General features: G+C 46.8%; 1 protein-coding gene across 2 annotated transcripts; it reads left to right on the top strand.

Moving 5' to 3' along the window:
- The first annotated feature begins 1,494 nt into the window (after nucleotides 1–1,494).
- On the top strand, nucleotides 1,495–18,486 carry DEDD (death effector domain containing). 2 transcript variants are annotated; one of them, XM_007438912.4, is made up of 5 exons: nucleotides 1,495–1,616; nucleotides 7,100–7,506; nucleotides 8,608–8,715; nucleotides 14,332–14,478; nucleotides 15,251–18,486. In XM_007438912.4, exons 1-5 carry the CDS (start codon nucleotides 1,588–1,590, stop codon nucleotides 15,625–15,627), a joined length of 1,068 nt encoding a protein of 355 aa, XP_007438974.1. In that variant the 5' UTR covers nucleotides 1,495–1,587; the 3' UTR covers nucleotides 15,628–18,486. The 2 variants fall into 2 exon arrangements, with proteins under 2 accessions (XP_007438974.1, XP_088007231.1); XM_088151105.1 differs by lacking the exon at nucleotides 1,495–1,616 and adding an exon at nucleotides 3,060–5,905.
- Nucleotides 18,487–20,027: the final 1,541 nt, after the last annotated feature.

A 20,027-nucleotide genomic window follows, 5' to 3' on the forward strand; every position in this document is an offset into this window, starting at 1 on the left:
AACAATATATTCCTTTGGTTGTTTACCTTGAAAGGTAAGATATAAATTACTGTAATAAATGTTCTGTTCTCTGTAAGATAGCACAAGACTCGGGGTTTTTTTCTTCCCCCTGCAACAGACTACTGTAGCTATTCCAATCACTAATGAGCTTCCCTGGCTCTTCAGTTAGTGGAAAATAGCATTGCTGCGAAGTACAATGGATATAGAGAACAGACTGCAGTAACCTCATTTGTACAGTGTGAGTTTTGACAGCAGTGGTGGGGATTGTGCATTTTAGTATGGGGTGCAAACTAAACTTCTTACTTGATGGTGCAAAACCAGAAAACAGACTAATTCAATAACCAAATTAAGTGTATTTTGCAAAGTTAGCCTCTACGCGATGGGGAAAATGAAGGTTTTCACACAGCAGTTCTTGGAATGAAGAGTGACATTTGTGAGATGGGCGGCCATATAAATTTGATACATAAATAAATGGACACCCCCCTTTTTTTAAATCTGTGAAGACATTGAAGGCTGTGGCTGTTTCCCATGACATGCATACCTATGACTACACAATGTTTTACTGAAGGAACCTAACTGACTGAGTTCATGTAGGCTAAAATGTAGTTAAGTCACTTATCCATGTGATATAGGAACACATCCTATTTTGAAGGCGGCCTTCTCCTTAAGGGCCTTTAGATGTATGGAATACATATATATTTACAAAAGTGTATGCCAGCCCCTCCCAAAGGGCTCTCAGATTATACTATAAATAGAGGACTAGTAAAAATATTTTAAAATTAGGAGAATCGAAATCCAGCTGCCTTATTGTGAATTATCTTGAAAATCTAGGCAAGCACTTAGGACAGTGTTTTTCAACCTTGGCAGCTTTAAGATGGGTGGACTTCAACTCCCAGAATTCCCCAGCCAGCCATGGGGATTCCCCAGGCATTCTGGGAGTTGAAGTCCACCCATCTTAAGGCGCCCAAGGTTGAAAAACATTGACTTAGGACGACTTCTGCACTGCAGGCAGGAAAACGACACGGCTTCCTTCATTCAAGGTCCAGCTGTTGCCCTCAAAGCCCTGCCCATCCCTGCAGAAAATGACGTCATTGGCCCCGCCCACGCCGGGGAGACTCCGGGAACCCCAGAAGCGCTGCAGGGAGTCGCCCGAGGCCGCTGTTTTGGGGCGGATAGGCGAGGATGCTCTCCTTACGCTCTGTACACGCCCAGAGGCATTTGATGAGAAAGAATAAGGCGACGGCTCCGCTCCTTCACCTCCCGCCCACGTGGGCGACTCGCCCCCTTTTGCCCATTCCTAACCCAAGATGGCCGCCACGGCCCGCGGTAGCCGCGACGCCAAAGCACCTGCCCCTCTCAAAGATGGCCGCCACGCGCAGGGAAACCCTCCCGGTTCCAACAGGAAAGATGGCGCCTTCCGCCTCGCCGCCCAGGGGTCGGAAGTGGGTCGGTAGGTCAGGGAGGCCCGGATGTAGGCTGGCGCTGCTCTCTCTGGGTAGGAGGCGCTGGTTGCCCGGATGTTCCTGTTGCGGCGGCGGCGGCCGTGGTTGGGTTGCAACCGGGGGGCGCGGAGCGGATGGGCCCAGCATGGCTGCCCCGGCGGCCCTGAGGAGAAAGTGAGAGCGGGCGAGGGAGGGAGAGCGACGGCCGGCCGGCCCCTAGCGGGCAGAGAGTGGGAGGAGCCTGAGGCCTAATTTGGGAGGGGGCGACTGAGGAGGGGAGGGGACGGCCCCGCCCCTTGCCCGTGGGGGAGGCCTTCTGGGGGGGTGACAGGGGCGGAGGGCGGCCTCCAGCCGGGAAGGCCCCCGGACGGCGGGGGAGCGGAAGGGCCCCTGAGGGGAGACCGCGGTCCCCGGCAGGGAAGGGGCTGCTCCGCTGCTCATGGGGGAGGGGGGCTCTGCCCCCGCCCCGTCGAAGTTATCCCCTTCTTAAGGGGCGGGGCAGCTGAGCTTCAGCTGCTCCCCCAGGGAGGGGCTGCGGGGCCAGGCCGCCCCGGCCCTGCCGCTCCCGGGTCGCCGCGGGGCCGCTGCGGGCTGGGGGGCGGGCAGGCGGGCCCGGCCGTGCGCCCGCCTGAGGCTTCCTCTTCCTCTTCCTCTTCCTCTTCCTCCGGCGAACGGGAGGGCGGCGAGGAGCAGGCGGCTGTGTCACGGTGGGGGCCGCGGCGCGGGGGGAGGCCTTGCCGGAGCCGAGCTGCCCTTCCAGGGGCTTCCTCCCTGGGTTCCAACGGCGTCGTCCCCTTAGCCCCGAAACCGAGACACGGCGGGCCACAGAATTGTGGGCCGATATCCAAGAAGTGGCGGGGCTCCCGGGGGTCGCTGAAAGAGGGAGGAAAGCAGCGACGGTGTTTTAGCTCATGGAGCTGTAGCGGAGGGGCAGTAGCTCCAGCGGGCCCATGGGGGGTGCGGTGCGGTCTCCACCATTCGCAGTTTCAGCTGCTCGTTCGGGAAGGGTTTGCTTCAGTGGGTTTTAATTAAAAAAAGTTGGGAATCACTTCAGGTTTAAATAACATTTCAGCATTTGGAGAGAGGAGCAGACCCTCAGTTTTCTGGTTGAAACATGAAGGGCGTGGGGAGTGGAAAAGTTCTGAATGTGCTTTGTGGAATATTTTTACAGACCATTACCACAGAGCTGCTTCCTATTTTAAATCCCTTGCCTCAATTATCTTCTCTGTCATTACCATATTGTGATCTCTTCAACTATTTTGAATGTGAGAGTTATTGAAAACGTAGCCTATATCCAGCCTGTGGAGAAGGGTGCCCTTGCCTGTGATCAGGAGAGAGAAAGAAAGAAAGAGGTTTGCAGAGTATTTTGGGGGGCCCATTTACATGGCTTTTTTTCTTTAAGCCACATGAGAGAGTGAGGACACCTGTTTTGTAAATGGGTGGCTGTGAGCCATGTATTGAAATATAACGTTAGAAGAAAAGTTACACTTCTATGAGCCACGTAGGAAATCTATTTGCTGGGGGGGGGGTTGTTCCGTTTAAAAAATGATAATGTAAAAATTGATATATTCATAGCTGGTCCTTTGTGCCCTGTTATTTGTGCAAGACTGGATCTAAACACGGCCAAGTGAGAATCTCAGGGAATAACAAAGACATAAGGTTAGTGTGCCATTGTTGCCATAGGATAACCTGTCTCAAGTGCTGCCATGGCATAGCCGGTGATTCATTCCCTTCTGTTGCTCATTAACATAAGTAGAGCAATATGCTGCCTGCCTTCCTGTTGACTGACCTGCCTTTTTGTGTGGGACACAACTGAGTTTTTGGAACTGCCAAGGAGGTCTCTTGATACCTCTGAAAGAGGTTTTTCAAACAACTCTTGATCACCTTAACTGAAGCAAGTGAAGTGAAGTTGTAGTTTGCTTTTGGCTTCTTGTGCATATTGGAAGACAGACACGTTTAGTGAAATGAGAGTTGTAGGCACTTCTGTTATTTTGGTGATCTCTGGCAAGAACTAGAGACATTGATTGGGAAATTTATGTAGTGTATTGCAAGGTATTTTTTAAGTACTTGTTTTCAAATGCCAGCTCGCTTACAGGTCTGTCATGACTGTTTGGTGTGAGTGTCCTTCCTCCAGTTCTCAGTCTATATCACTGCAATCAACCTCTGTCAGATGTACTGTAAATCTTGCCTAGACAAATTGTGCAGATACACAGCATAAGAGTGGAGCGCCCTGTTTTGTATACAAAGATGTTGGATCCATTTCATCTGGTGCTTTCTTGTCAGAGAAGTGAATCTGGATTGCATATTAGACTGAGAAGGCTGCTTGATAATGACTAGGAATATGGGGTGGGCTATCCAGATACTTTATGTCAGTAGTCCAGCAGGCAGGTCAGCATAATTATCTCTGATTGTGAGTGAGGGCCTAAAACCATTTAAAGCATGGTCCTATACCATTTATCATTCTTTTTGAATTAAATCACACTAACTTGTAGTTTGTTCATTAAACTTACTGATTATATGTATTCACTAGATTTGTTTTCCTTCAAGGACTCAAGGTGGCATATATACTACTCTGTCCTCCAGTTTTTCCCCTCAGCAACCCTATGAGATACTTTGAACTTTGAGGGAGTGACTGGTCCCAAGTCAACAGTGCGCTTCCATGAACCTGGGTCTCCCCACTCTGAGTTCATTACTTTAACCACTACATCACATTTGCTTGTGGGCAGGTGAGCGTGCACAGGATGCTGCTGGCCCCGTGAATTAGTGTGAAGTGAGTTTTATATCATGTGATACTCTGATTTACTTCATTGGTCTAGTTTCTGCATTTGTGAAAATCACTGCTATTAGTTGACGCAGATTTCTTCAAAGGCTCGTTTTTTTCAAGAGTGGAAGAATCTGCTTGAAAGAAATGTGAGGGATATGCCCATCAGTCAGTCATATTTATTTGTTGTAGTGTTCCACTGTCATGGAGTGTTCCAGCTTCCCCCCTGAGATCTGGAAGGGCCTGACCCTCCTGCTATTTCAGAAGGCCGTGGAAAGGTGGCTTTTCCCTCAGGTGCTGGGCCAGGATGTCAGACGGGCCCAATATGTGTGTGGTTTGTGTTGTGAGTTTGTTATGCCATACCTTGGGTACCGTATTATGGTTTTTAGAATTCTGTTTATGGTGGTTTTATTACACTGTTTTCTTGTGGATTGTTGTTAGCCCCCCTAGAGTTATTTATATAAGATGGATGGTCATATACATTTCCTAAATAAATGAACAAAATCCTAGTAGATGTTCCCCATCTGCAAAGGTGAGTGAGCAATGCTACCATTTTCTTTCCCTTTCATGAGGGAGATTGTGATTGTCAGTTCTGTGGCTTGAGGTGTGTGTGGATCACCTTAGTCAAGCAAGCAAATCTCTGACTGCTTGTAATGCTCTAGAGTTAGAAAAGGTAAGGTGAGACAGTTTGGGAATGGAACCATGCCAAACATCTTCCAAAATGGTCTGGCTTGGCAGGAAAGTGGTAACAATTTTTCACTTGGCTGGAAAGGCAGAGTTGTGTCAGAAGTCACAGTTAAACGATTGGCATACAGTAGTGGTATCTTCTTTGGGAAAGCAGATCAGGATTTGCAATTACAGTTGTTTAAAATAAAAGTCCTTTAATACGTTGTGTGGAATAAAATCATTGAAGTCTTCCTATTTGAGTCTTAACTGTATTCTCACAAAACCTCGAAGGAGGAAGGTAAAATTCGTATGTATGAAGGAGCTTGATTTACCACGTGAACCTGTGAAGCTCACTTCATGTTGCGTGCTGGCTGGGGAATTCTGGGAGTTGAAGTCCACACATCTTAAAGTTGCCAGGGCTGAGAAACACCAGTCTAGAAGTTAGATTGTTAAAAAATAAATAAATGAAAACCCGGAATCAGTGTCAGAACAGGAAAGTTGCACTGAAAGTGAAGTACGACAGGGTTCTGACAATAAAGGCTGGGCACTGCCAATATGTGGTCTAGAGTCCCAGAGTTTGTGCCATGGATCCCATCAGAACCCTTGCTCGCTGCTTGGGTTCTTAGGGCTGAGGTAGGAAAGGGAATAAACGTGCCACACCACCCTGTCTGAATGAGCCACAGGGCAGAGAAAACGTTTTAGCAATTGTAGGTGGAGGAGTTCAAAGATGCTGGCAAGATTGGTGCCTTGGCCCACACATCAAGAAGGCACCAAATGGTCAGATTTTGGGCTATCCAGCTATTCTTCCCCTTCCTTGGTCCCAGCACAGGTAGAGGACTCAGTGATGGGCAGAAGCAAAGACTCCTTTCATTCATGTTGGAGGTATGGAAGACCCAGGAAGCGTAAGGCTGTCATTCTCCTTTTTCCCTCTCCTGCCGGGGCCTGCTCTTTCCAGGCCCTAGCGCGATGGAAGAATACATCCGTGTTAGAAGGCCAAGAGCACTTGTATTTGGAAATACAAATTGTGGTTTTGCAGGTAACTTAGCTATTAATGCACAGTCTCTTCTTCCTAGCATGTACTTCCCTAAAAATGGGAGGCAGGATACTGACAGAGGCGTTTCATCCACTGTAGTGACAAAGGATTGTTTAGTAGCACCCCTGCACTGAGATGAGACAAGGGTCAACTGTGACATGACTTGACATGGAGTGGAAAATACAGATTAAGTCAGAAGGATGTCTCATGAAAGCCATTAGTGAATGGAACATGGTTTCCCTTTATTTCAGTGAGTGAGGTGCAAGAAAACTTTCCCCATAAATGAAGCAAGCATGTATCTTCATCATTACATGGAAGATAGTGTGTCGCTGAAACACACATTGTACCAAGCTGGTTTGCTTAGCTGTCGTTTGTTGAAAAAGCCACAACTGGCTGGGTTCCCACTACATGCTGTGCTTAAATGATAAATCTCAGTTCACAAGCCCCAGCTGCTTGGATTATGCCACAAGCCAAACCCAGCAGGCCAACTGCATTTATGTTGTAGTACCATACGTGAACCCAATTTGTGTTTCCTTATCTGGCACCAAGCTGAATTACCCTTCAGAAAAAATAAAAGGGGTGTTTTGCGTTCCACCTGAACAGAATCTTTGCCCTGTGAAAGCTCTGTTAAGTTCTGGTCCAAGCAAGTCTCTTACAGCAATTTTGAACCAAGGGAACAGATGAACTGTATGCGGCCTCAAACTGGGTATGTGCAGCTTTGGTCAGCTTACATGGATTTCTGCCAGCTGTAGAGGCTCCCTGCAGGGATCCCTTAGTGCCTGTGCAGTGTGAAGTAGTTGAGGACAGGCTCCTGCAGCAATACCCGTGTAATTGAAGATTTCATTCAAAAATGCAGATCCCAAATATTGGCTATTGCTCCGCTCAGCTACCCTGCTTGTTTTTCGGCAGAGGCAGCCATTGTCTCTTAGCTTATGGGTAGGGAACTGGGTTACAGGTTCAGAGCAAAAGTAAAGGAATCACTTGGTCCAATAATATGCCTAATCGGGTTATAGAATTTGCTGCCCCTGTATAGGGTGGCAACTTGTTCGGAGACCTTTGTAGCTGGCCTAGGCAAAACCGTTAAGGGCAGAGAGTTGTCTCTTCTAACAGACCTGTTCAGCATAAATTGCAGCATAAAGGGCTCCCCTCCTCTCAGGGCACAGGGTTCTGAACAGAACTTGCTTCTCTCTCTTTCAGTGCCCCAGGTGAAGGAGACACCCTGCCCCCTCAGTTCCCGTGGACGCTGGGTGGCCGAGGCCGGTTCTCACAGTCACGCAAGATGGCAACCTTGAAACGGAGTCACCAGCAGGCTTGGCCAGAGGAGGAGGGAGACCGGGAACATGGCCTCTATAGCTTGCATCGCATGTTTGACATTGTGGGTACCCACCTGACCCACCGCGATGTCCGAGTGCTGTCTTTTCTCTTCGTGGATGTCATCGACGATTATGAAAGGGGCATGATCCGAAGTGGGCGGGACTTCCTCCTGGCACTAGAGAGACAGGGCCGCTGTGATGAGACCAACTTCCGCCAGGTGCTACAGCTGTTGAGGATTATCACCCGCCATGATTTGTTGCCCTATGTCACTTTGAAGAGGAGAAAGGCTGGTAGGTCACCTCTGACTTGGCTTTTTAAGTAAAAGGCTGTGCATAGAGCTTCTCTGTTAACTTGTGGATGTGTATGGAGTTTAAAACATACAGGTCGCCCTGTATACATTTTCCAGTGGTGCTCAGTCTGATCCTGGGAAGGTTCCAAGCGAAGGAAGACGCTTCCTTTCCTCTGGAGATGTTTTTCCCCAGAATGTATAATGCCTAAATTGCCTCTGAAAATGGAGATTACATGTTGCTGTCCAAAACAAGGCCTAGAAGTGGGGATGTTGCTCCCCAGCCTTAAATAGTTAGAGGTAGACCGCTTTTGTTGTTTAATTTTATTGCTCTTTCCTCACATTCACTATTGAATGTATAGGAAGAATGAATAGTCTCTTTCAGATTTAATCCTCGCAGTAATCTTGTTAGATAGGCTAATCCTAAAGGGCACCAGTGAGCATTACAGCTTTGAACTGGGTTTCCCCTAATCATTAAACCATTGATGAAGATTTCTGTTCCTGTTGGGCCAGGGCATTGCAAGGTTGCCAAGCTGGCCCCTGCCTGGGACAGGGCTGGAGGGCACTACAAACAAATGACCGCATAGCAATAGAAAAGGTGTCATGCAACTTCTACAGTGACATTTTTGGAATATTTGGAATCTGATCTGTCAGTTGTAAGCCAGCCGGCTGCTTCTAAAAAACTTATAAAAATAAAATGTGAAGTTTGTGCTATTGCTCCATCCCTTGTTTATCTGTATTGCTAGAAGTGCTTTCTCAGATGTCCTGCTGTCTATTTGCTCCATTTTTGCAGTTTAAAGCTTTGATAAAATGACAAGGAACAACAGTGGCTCTGGCAGCTGGAACTTTTTCAGAAGCCTGCTGTCTTCAGACAAGGAGCTGGGGGTGCCTGCTTGCATCCTCAGATCTGATTTTTTTAAAAAATTGAATTTAAAACTAGCTTCTCTTTCTCTTCTTTGGGAGAAACCTCATGATGCTGTTTTCAAGACAACATCGTGTTAAAGCTTTATGCATTGTGTTTTTTAAAGGCCTCCAAATGTATTTCATATTATTTTGTTGTTGTTGACCACTCTTCTTTCACACATCTTCCTTTCTTCCTCTTCAGTGTGTCCAGATCTTGTAGATAAGTATCTTGAAGAGACTTCCATTCGCTATGTGACACCACGAGCCCATAGCAATACAGAGCATGTTCCTGTCCACCAACAAAAATCTGGTGAGATTTCATGGATGTCTTCATCTTCAAAAGCTGTGTTCCCCTAATGCTGTAATGTTTGAAGTTTGAGTCCCTCACTCTTTGGTCTGGTGTCTTGGCCTAAGACAACTATTGTGCCTAGATTCTGTCTCCCATAGGAATTTGATCTATATGCCTACATTTTGCCCGAGCAGTCGTTAAATTTTGGGGTGAGAAGGGTCTTTCAGAACTTGGGATACATCAAGCCAACAGGGCTGCCTATATTTGTACGCTCTAGTCCTCATAGAGGGTGAAGATAGCTTGAAGAACAGAAGCTTTGAATACGAGGGCCAAGCTTCCAGCGATGAGCCATAAGACCACGATTCCATTGACTCTTGTCCTCCTTAGCTTCCAAAATACAAAGTCTAGGATGTTAACTTGCAGTATATTTACTACTGAATAAATTTCACCTCCAAGGAACTCAAAGCAGTATATGTCAGATAAACTGACTCAAGGAGAATTGGGCATGGTAACTTACAACCTCATCAACTTCAAGTTAAGTTGCTGCAGTGTGCTTTACCTGGATCTGCTTTTGAAGGCAACTCAGAAGCTGCAGGTAGTGGAGAAGGGTGGGTGAGAATGGCCGCTGAAACATTTTGAAAGCCAAACGTTGCTTTTTGGGTTTGTGGATCCTTCAGATAGCCTGGGCTTGGACCATTTAGGGCAAAAATGGCTAGTGCTGTGGCCCTGTAGTGCTCCTGAATTCCCTTACCGGTCAGCATGACTAGATCATAGATGTTGGTCATGTAGTCTTACTACCCTTTGAAGACTAAGGTGTTCATAATGGTATGCATTTTTATGGACTTCATTGTTTGTTTTTTCTGGAAGAGAAGCGTATGAAATACTGTATGTAATATACACTCTTTGATTAATAATTTGTGGATGGGTTATAAATGAGGAGATTAAAGACAAGTAAATTATAGAAGGTCTTGAAAGTAATAATTTTCTGTTGATGATTTCCATTTGCAGAACAGTTGCTAGGTATGATGTAGGCCAGTGTTTCTGAACCTTTGCAACTTTAACATACAGTATGTGAACTTCAACTCTCAGAATTCCCCAGCCAGCATGGCTGGCTGGGGAATTCTGAGAGTTGAAGTCTACCTATCTTAAACCTCTTGATAAAGTATAACTCAGTTTCAGATATTGCGGAATTACAACTCCTGTCACCCCTCCCCATTGCCCAAACTGCCTGAGGCTGCTTGAATTTGGTTGTTCTTCAGGCCCACCAACTACCTACCTCTGGCCTTTTTCTTCTGTCTAGAATGCAGTGGGCCACCGCTGACCAATGGTGGCAAATGTAGATCATGTTGGTGGAGATACAAAGAGGTCTTGAGCCCTTGATTCAGTGAATAAAAATGAATTTGGTCCTGTTATGTTCTTGCAATACCATGTTTACCTAGAAGGAAGACAGCTCAAAGGAAAAATGTGTGTGTGTAGACACATACGCTTACAAATTTTTGTGCAATGCCCAGTGTCCTGATCTTGAATCCCCATTTAGGATTGTGAACCCCAATCCTGGCAATTCCTACTGCTTGTTAATAAATGTGTATCTGACATACTTGTGTCTATACCTGCTGGAAGCCACATTCCAAAAAGGGGCAGGGGCAGGCCATAAATGTGTATTAATTGAATTAATAACCTATAAAATTAAGTGCGCCATATATAAAATACCGTAAATTGATTCTCTATCCTCATACCCATGGTGAGAGAAAATTTGTGAAACATTTAGGACTATCCATAATCATTTTTCACTTCATCTAAACACAATAAATAAATGTTGGTTAAGCAACTATTATGCAAGGTAGTGAACTATGTCATTCAATAATGTTTATTGACTAATAGTCACTGTCTTCGTTGGCGAAAAATTGGGAAGCCCAAGGCTCTCTGATGCTCTTAAGGGGGTAAACTGAATCAGTTGTCAGTGAGATGACAATTGGATGTAAGTTTGAGGGAACTTCCCTATTAAAAAACCTACGCACTTTGATTGCCAGTCTTGGATTCCGCTCTTCAAGTTTGTGGAAGTAAATCAAAAGAGATCTCTGCAGACTTCAGAAAAAGGTTGCCAATGCTCATGAGGCTAGAATGGGCTACAAACCATCGCCAAAGACGGCCTCCATCAAACACCATTGTTACTCTTCCCAGCAACGGTCATCCAGTGGAATCATCTCAAGAACAAGGCACGTAATGCTCCGGGAGATCTCGAAGAATCTCACAGTTATGGCAGAAGAACTGCATTGTCTAATGTCAGTGCCCATGAGTCCAGCATAAGGCAAAGAGTGGTGTGCATGGGAGGACATCAAGGAGGAAGGTATTCTTCTGCAGAAAGCGCATTGCTTCCATCTCATGTTTGCCAAAGAGCACCTGGATGATCCAGCAGCTGTTGGAGCCATGAGGGATGAGCCAGCATAAAGCTTTTTGGCTTGAATGAGAAATGTTAGGCTTGGAGAAAATCAAAGTGCATTCATTCCAGCAGAAGAAGCTCTCCTTCCAACTGTTAACCAGGCTGCGGGAGCATCCTAATTTGGGGTTGCTTTGCAGCCTCAGAACCTGGATGGCCCCCATCCTTGAGGGAACAATTGATTCTGGATTGTACCGGCACATTTTACAGGGTGTCTGTCCATAAGTTGAAACTTAATATGACAACAATCCTGAACACACGAGTAAATTTACAACAGAGTGGTTGAAGCAAAAGAACTTTTGCGTTTGGAAATGAGTGAGTTAAACTCCTGATCTTAACCCAGCTGAAACACTGTGGCGTGAGCTGAAGAGAGCAGGCTGTGCAAGACGGTCCCCCAGTATCCGTGAGATGAAGCTGTTGTGTAAAGAGGAATGAGTCAAAATGTTTCCAGAATGATGTGTAGCATTGATCAACAAGTGCAAGAAACCTTTGGTTGAAATCTTCCCTCCAAAAAGAGGTGCCATCAGTTACTCGAAGTTCTGCATACTTTTCCTGACAAAGACAGTGAATATTGATTCAGTGTGTTACATAAAGGCAGGGCACTGTACACAGGTTGTGTATTGTTCCTTGTCTGTTAATAGGACTTAGATGAAGCTCTGGCTGCATTGTAGGTATTAGAGGATTACAGTAGCTCTCAAGGGTTCACATGCTTTCTGTCATTGCTATGTGCCAATCATTCTGTCATGGACTACTCCCGTGCAGAAAAACACAAGAAAAATATTCCTTTCCTTTCAGCAGAAACAGAAAAAAACAGGAAAAAAAGGAAAGAGAATGGGAAGGGACAAAATGGGATGGAGAGAAGATGAAGGATCAAGGTGACTGAACAGGAGGGAGAAATCTAGGTGTTACAGAAGGGTTAAATTCTGCATGCAAACAGGTCCTCCCAAATAGGCATCCATAGTCTTCAGGAATGAGATCTGCAGCCATTTGCAGGTCCACCCAAGTTAGAGGTAAATATTGAAGAAATAAAACCCTGGCTGCTTCTGGGTAGATCTGGTAGATGTTGGGACAGGTTTGGCATTCGGTTCCTGTGTCTTTCTCCCTCTTTCTCTGGTACAGTCTGTGGGTGTTGTCGCACAGCTGTTTTATGCCAGGTGGATTTCTGGAAGCAAGCTCTACCACCCAGTGCTCTTAAGAAAATGTTGTTGAAGATGGCTAGGGATCATTGGTTCTGTGTTCCAGTGACTTTAGCTGAGAAATTGCGGTTGATGGTGACGTTGGGAGAGGGGGGTCTTCTGGATCTGTTATGAATTAGATTGTTCCTGGCAACCAATTTTGATCGGTTCTTTTACTTTCATGGGTGGGTGCCACAGACTGAGACCTGCCTGATTGAAATCCCTTGCATGGGAGTTTCTGCCTGATAAGCCTAGGGGCCTGCTGCTCCCGGGGGCTTTTTACAGTTGCTGGAATCCCCTCCAACTGTGTTGCCAGATTTCAGCAACATATTTGCTAAAACAATTTATGGTCATTTTTAGGTAGGAAACGCATGTAAAATGAGTTCCCTTTAAAAAAAAAATCCCAGTATGCAAGACACCTGAACAGGAAAATCTAATCTTTGCCTCTATGAATTGTAATGGCATGTGGGAATGACCTTGGGAGACAGGAGGAAGAGCCACAGACTGGACAACCAGCATGTAAAAGGTATCTCAGCGCACCAAAGGAGGGGGTGAGTGGGAAGTATCTCAGAAGGGACCCTCCCTGGTTTTCTAGAGAATAAAAGGAGAGGAGGGAGAAATACTTTCAGTCTTGCAAGATTCCCTTAATATCCCCTTACAGCAGTGTTGTCCAAACTTGGCCACGTTAAGATGAGTGGACTTCAACTCCACTCTGGCTGGGGAATTCTGGGAGTTGAAGTCCACTCATCTTAACGTGGCCAAGTTTGGACAACACTGCCTTACAGCAAAGACACAGCTAGTATTCCTGGTTGTGCTTTTTGTTTGTAGAGTGGTGCCGTATGAAAGCTGGAAGCAAGTTGTGGTTTGCAGGCTCCAGTATAAGGCCCTGTTTGTATGCTGAGGTCGTTCGACTGTAGTGTCACTCAGTGGACTGTCCTAGATCAGCAAAAATTGTTGATCTTCATGGAATCTTGCCAGATTTCCTTTCCCACGATCTTCTCAAACATTGTTCAGGTATCTGGCATGCAATAACACTAGGATCCCCAACACCCACAGAAACTCCCTTGGATCCCTGTCCTACATGATGCTTACTTCTTAAGATTCTCTTAATTTAAAAAATCTGGCATGTTGCACCCATGCCTGCTCTGGACTCTGAGTGGGCCCCAGAAGCATTAGAAAGGATAGAGGCAAGACAAAATAGCAGAGTACTTCCCGGGGGATGGGGGGTAGAGGGTGGGGATAGTGGGGTAGTAGTCAGGATTTAGGAGTTAGCCTTCCAGTAAATCAGTGTTTTGCAATGAGTCTTGCTCACCAGCCCCGCTGCTTTAGGATGAAGCTTCCCTCCTCCACTTGGCAATGCTGTTGGGGGACTGCTCATGATATGCTCTCAGATTCCAAACGGGCCTGCTGGCCCCAAAAAGCAGGGAACTCCCCGAAGTCTCCCCTGTATTCAAATGGGCAATGGGAATGACCTACGCCAAAGCACCCTGCGTTCCTGAAGAAATGGGGTCTTATTGTTTGTGGGTTGGAAAATCCTGGAAGGAAATTCCCAAGCTGCAGCTTCAAAGGCTTTCATGAAAATCCATGCACCTCTTCCTGGTATCCAGAAAAGCTTCACTCTTTCTGTTCTTGGAATTAGTTTTGATGTGGTCTTATGAGAGGTTTTTAAATTGCTCTGAGAGCCTCGTGGGGTTGATTACGGAGCAGGAAGTATGTAGAAAATCAATTTACTTGATTTACATCCTCTGCATTTATTTGTATAGCTCAAGGCTGCAGACATACCTAATGCTCCCACCTCCTATTTTTCTCACAACAATAGCCCTGTGAGGCAGGTTGGGCAGAGAGAGAGGGACTGGCCCAAAGTCACCAAGACAGCTTCCATGCCTTTGGGAGGACTAGAACTTACCATCTCCCAGTTTCTACTCTAGTGCCTTAACCGCTAAACCAAACTGACTCACTTAATTTTTGTGTTACCCAAAGAAATCATAGGCTGGCTTTCTGAACTCTGAGCTTTGTGCTTTGCAGTGCCTCCCCACCATCCTCTGGTCTGCTGCTCCTCTTCGGGCCCCCAGATCTGCGCCAAGAGGTCTGGCCGGGGAAGAGCCCTGCTCGGTAACCAGCGGAAAAGGAGGAAGTCAGTGACGCCGGATCCAAAGGACAAACAGACGTGCGGTGAGGTTCTTGACAGCTGCCTCATGCAGACTCTCAGTGCTCAGCTCCTTTCCACGAGTCTCCCCAAATGACAGAAGTCTCAGTATGGGGGCAGGCTAGGAGTGGCTTCAGCAGACTGTTGCACCTCCCAACACCAAGGGCCGGCCGGCCAGCAGCTTCCCAGCAAAGGAGGTTTGGCCTTTGATATGCTGGTGGTGTTCAGAGGTGGTGCTAGTTTAGATTAAAATGAGGTTGGGTCATCCTTGGCTTAGCAGGTGGTGTGAACCAGCCCTCACATCAAGATGAAATATGGTTATTTTGTGTGTTGTTCATGGTTTATGGCATGGCACGTTGTGGGAATCCACTAATAAGTTGCTGACCTCGGCCAGACTCTTGTCTTCCCCTGACCATGGCGTTTGCATCCCCTTGCCAAGGTGGTCAGTGGAAACCTCTCCCCGACAGATCTCCTGCTTGTGTGATTGGCCTATAACCAAAGACCGGGTTTGCCCAAAATGTAAACCATTTCAGGAGGGAGTAGAAGGCAGAGCTGGTAACCTTGCCTGCAAAATCTGCCGTGCGAGGTCTGCCGTCTCCAGTCTGCCCTTGGTTCCTAATGTTTCCCGTCTCCTGGCTGGGAAGCATTTGCCCCTTCTCTGCCTCCTGAGCTGTGCTGGATGTGGAATTATTATCCAGCAATCATTCCAGCTCTGAGATCTTAGCAAAGGCTTGCCCCAAAGGGCTTTGGCTGCACAGTCCGTTGCCTTTAACGTGCTTGCTGGTGTTTCCCTCCCAGATATCCGCCTTCGAGTCCGAGCAGAATATTGCCAGCACGAGACGGCCCTGGAGGGGAACGTCTTCTCCAACAAGCAGGACCCGCTTGAGCGTCAGTTTGAACGTTTCAGCCAAGCCAACACGATCTTGAAATCCCGAGATCTGGGCTCAATCATCTGTGACATAAAGTTTTCAGAGCTGACGTACCTTGATGCCTTCTGGCGCGACTACATCAATGGCTCGTTGCTGGAGGCCCTGAAAGGGGTCTTTATCACAGACTCGCTCAAACAAGCAGTAGGTCACGAGGCCATCAAACTCCTCGTCAATGTGGACGAAGAGGATTACGAGGTGGGCCGACAGAAACTCCTGAGGAACTTGATGCTCCAGACAGCTCCTTGAAACCTGGTGGTGGATTTTTTTTTCTCCTCCCTCTCCTCAGGCTCTCCTTTGGATGGATTTTTTGCAGAGTTCTTTTCCTTAAAAAAAAAAAAAAAGAGGAAAAAAAACCTCAAAGGAATGAAACCTGTCATGTACTGAATAAGTGTAAGAGCTGTTTCAATGTGAGGATAAGTGCGATGCTTGGTTTTTCTTTTTCCCCCAGTTGGGAACTGAAAACGGGAAGCCGGGAGATTCAAGGAGGTCCGTCCTGTGCTCCTGCCTCTGAAAGAGCCCGTTTCCTTGGGCTGGCTGAGCATCCTTGACCCCTGAAAGGTGCTCGCGAGGTCTGCGGTTCTTTCTTATCGCATCATCTCTTGTGCTGTCCAACTTCTCTGTTGTTTTGGTATTGTCTCCATAAAGTAGATTGCCCATTGCCCCCTCCGAAAAGCCCTACACAGGCGTGGCAAGGCCCTGAAGGCAGGCCCTTAACTTGTCTCTTCGTATTAAAGAAGCTGTTCTTGTGAAAGGGTTTATCTCCTATTCGTGTCTCTCTTTGAAGCTGTGAGGGAAGGGGAAGGAAAGGGAGAACTTGGCTATCTGGGGACTGGAGGCAAGAGAGGTCTTGCTCCTAATCTGTTTTTTTTTCCCAGTTAGCTGCTCCCAGTATGTAGCAGTGGTCTTAAAACAGTGGTTTGGATTCAGAAACGGTTCTGCAGTGGAAGGGCCAGGATTGTGTGTGGATGAAAGGGGCCTCATCTGAAGGAAGTGGCTCAGCCAAGGTGGGGCCGGAGGTGTGGCTCCAAATATGAGGGGTGACGAGGTTTGAGCCATGGCTGCTGCTCTGAACCCCATTTTGGGGGGAAATTTCCTTGTGGGTCAAAAAGGAGACCTCCTTTGGCTAGGGAGGCTCCCCCAAGGCCACCTCTTTGCTCTTCTCTCCCTGCCCGGCGCTTCTGCTGTTGCTCGGGCTGCTCCCTGAGTGCAGCAGCCCTCCTCCTGCAATCCCATGTGTGCCTTTTCCTCACCCTTTGGCAGAGGAAGCATCTGCCTCCAAAGATGAACGAGAAAGGTCTTTCCTCTCTCCTCCTCAGCCCCGCAGCCTCTGTGGACAGCCGGCCGCCTGGGGCTGTTGGCCCAGAGGTGGGGAGAAAGGGTTTGGCCAGCTGGAGAATGACTTCTTCGGTTGGGGAAAAGCTTGAAGGGGGCACCCGCCTGTGGCTGGGGCCAGCTTCTGGATCCTGTTGCTTTAGCTGGCTGGTCCCTTTTTCCTGGGACCTTCCCCTTCCTGACTCGCCCACCAGCATTGCAAAACTGGGTCGCTCTTGGAAGAAGCTTGGAGGAGGACAGGAGTCACATCAGACCTTACTTTCCTTGGTGTTGAGCATGGCGCCAGCTGCCTCCTGTTTTTCGTTTTCTTTTTCTTTTGAAAGAGACCTTTTTGGAGACCCTGGGCCAGCTTTTGTTCTGCGGTTCACAAGACAAGGTGAAAAGGCAGCAAGTTTTGTAATAAGACTCCTAAGGTCTGCAGAGGGTTCAGCTGTGGGGTTACGTTTTGGTAGCACCACAGTTCTTGATGGGGTGTGTCCTTTTTCCCAACCCGTCTCCCTTTTCCCTGTCAGCTGCGGCAGGCACGGGGGTTCCCTCGGCCTCTGTTCGAGAAGATAGAACAGAGCGTGCTTGGGAGGAAGAAATCTGTTCTCGTCAACTGTCACAAGGGATTGTTTACTGGAGTTTTGCGCCGGATTTCTTTTGGTTGGGTGCTTACACATCCTGTATTTTATTTCTGTTTGACTACGTTAAATAATGTGAAGCCCTTGGCAAGCAAACAGCCATACCTCTGGTTTGGGGTGGCTAATCCAGAAAGCATTTGGCCTGTAGATCTTTCCCCAGGAAGACCCCCTCTAGCCCCTTCAGCTGACTTCTTCCAGGTGGCAGAGGGGCTGCTTTTGACCACTTCTGGTTGTGTTTTCTGCTCCGTAGGCAGGAAGGCTCCACCCGACAGTGGAATGAACTGGAAGACGCCAAGCAAGTGCGCCGTTTATACAGCCATAAACTCAGGTGGCCTTGGACCATTTCAGGTGGAGGGAATTGAAAAAAAAGTTGGCTTTCATCCTGCATGGAAGTTAAAGGACATTTAATTCACATGGACACTCAGTCTGTATGAGTTTGTGTTTTGATCTGACTACCTTGCTTCCCTTCACTTTCTAGAAACAGCGTTTTACTTTTAATAAGACAAGACCTGAGGTGGTTAACAGTGCTTCAGATTTGGCTCAGAAGAGACACTGGAATGTGTGAAAGAGCAAATCCAGCACCTTCTTGCAACTCATCCAAGTAGTGCCTCTTTTTCTAGAATTGCACAGCTGCCTTTCCTGATGTGTCTGCTTAAATGGGCTGTAAGCTGGTGCTGTATTTGTTCTTGCACCGGTGCCAAAGATGTCCCACCCTTTTCCACATCCAAAGCACTGTGCAGCTCAAGCAGCAACCTTCCTCCTCAATTTGTCCAACTTTTTCTCTAAATGCCCACTTCCTGTCTGAAGATAGTCCAGGGAAAATGATGGCACTTGACTCCATTGGCTGCATAAACTGGCCCCGAGCCCAGGGAACGTGAGCCAGCGACCCTCCGCTTTGCTGGACGTGTCCCAGCTGGGCTTCTGAGGCTTTCTTCCTGCTCACTGGCTGCCTCGCAAAGTATGCAAAAGCCCAATCGTCACACACACACACAATCCCTGTTATTTCAAGATAATTCTGGCACAAATTTGTGTAAAATCTGTGACTTCTTTATTTTTTTTTAAGGAAATGCCAGTGTAACTGGTCATGTTCCCAATGTACCTTTGTTTCTTTCTCAATAATAATAATAATAAAAAAGTCTTCTGCCTTTTTTTGGTGCAGCTGTTGGGGTCTCTGCTCCCTTGAGTAGTGTGTGCTAACAAAACAAAGCTTTCTCAGAGGCTGTGTAAGGTGGTTTGCGCTCTGGAAATAATTTCTAGAACAAGAAATACGTGTTTCCTTCTCAAAGCACAGGTGGGTTAGGCTGTGTGAAATAACCTTGTGGCACCAGCTTCTGGGGACTCTGTGTAGCTTTGCACCCATCTACAGTTCACTTCCATGACCTCTTAGCTGTGCCTTGCATAACTGTTCTCGAGATATTACACCCCCAGAGAGGTAAACGGAGACCGCCATTTGCGGATGGCACTTTACGCATTTGATCCCGGGAGCTCGAACTGAAAAAGGCTTGTGCTGCAGAGGAAATTGTTTCAATCTTTTGGGTGCCCAAGGGGCCTGCAGGTGAAAGTGGGGAGAAGTTAGTTTAGCTGTAAGTGGTGAACAAGCAGACAGATACTCCCATTTCTGCAAGCTGGAGTGACTAAACAATACTAGGAAAACTTCACTTGCAATTTGGTGACCCCAGCATTTCCCAGCTACTGCATCAACGCTGAAAACCTCTTATCTGAGCCTGCCACATTACAGCCATCAATCTGCTTTGGGACTCTCAAGTTCTAACTGGCAATTATGTGAAGAGCGACAGTTTCATTATCGTCACATAAAAGTGCGTTATTTACGTTCAGGAGATGTTATATTGGCCAAAAATGTTTGCGAAGCATCTTACATTGTGCATAATTCCATCAGGTTCCATATGAGAGATGGATGAGATCCTGTTATTAATTTACCCTCTCCCATTATCTGCCAAGCGCTCATGAACTGCAAAAGCGGAGCTGAGACTGACAACTTCTTGTGGCTGGTCAGCAGCTAGGAAGTCTTTGCCCTGGTGGCTTGTTACTGTTTGAACCAGAACTGGGTTCTAACCAGATTAGAATGTGGCCATTGTCGGTAGCAGCTTGAGTCATGCCAAATAAAGCGTGTGTGTGTGTGCGTGCGCGCATGCACGTGGGTGCACAAGCACACTTAGCTAAAGTCAATTCTATAACGCAGAAAAATCAATTTAAAAAAATTTCAGTCTGCGAGAAAAAAAATGTTTAAATCATATTTCTCCCCTGTTCCAAGTATTTCTTAATGCAATACAAGCTTGACCCCAAATCAATATTGATAGCTAAGTATAGTAGTTTAATTCTGTGTGTTGTAGCGTGGGATGCTCACAATATTTCTTTTCGGTAACTTGATTTTTCCAAGAACTTTTCAGTACAGGATGGAAGACTACCCTGCTTTTTAATCCACAGATAGTGTTCTTAAAACACCCTTTCACATGGTTGTTTGGATAATGCTTCCAACACTTTGAGAAGTTATCTGTGAGAAAACGAAGCCCTCTTGTTTGCTTCCACCTTAATGAAAATGAAATGCTTGTGATGCTCAAGTGGAAGTCAACTTCAGTTTTAGAGCAGAGCAAAGCAGTTCATTTTCTTGAGGCAGAATTGAAATGCCTGTGTTAGGTAGGACAATTCCAAGTGAAAAATAACTGCTTCCAA

This window comes from Python bivittatus, unplaced genomic scaffold, assembly GCF_059951505.1.
Source record: "Python bivittatus isolate LINGU-HERP-01145 unplaced genomic scaffold, Pbiv_v1 ctg000660_np1212, whole genome shotgun sequence".
In the NCBI taxonomy this organism is placed as follows: Eukaryota; Metazoa; Chordata; class Lepidosauria; order Squamata; family Pythonidae; genus Python; species Python bivittatus.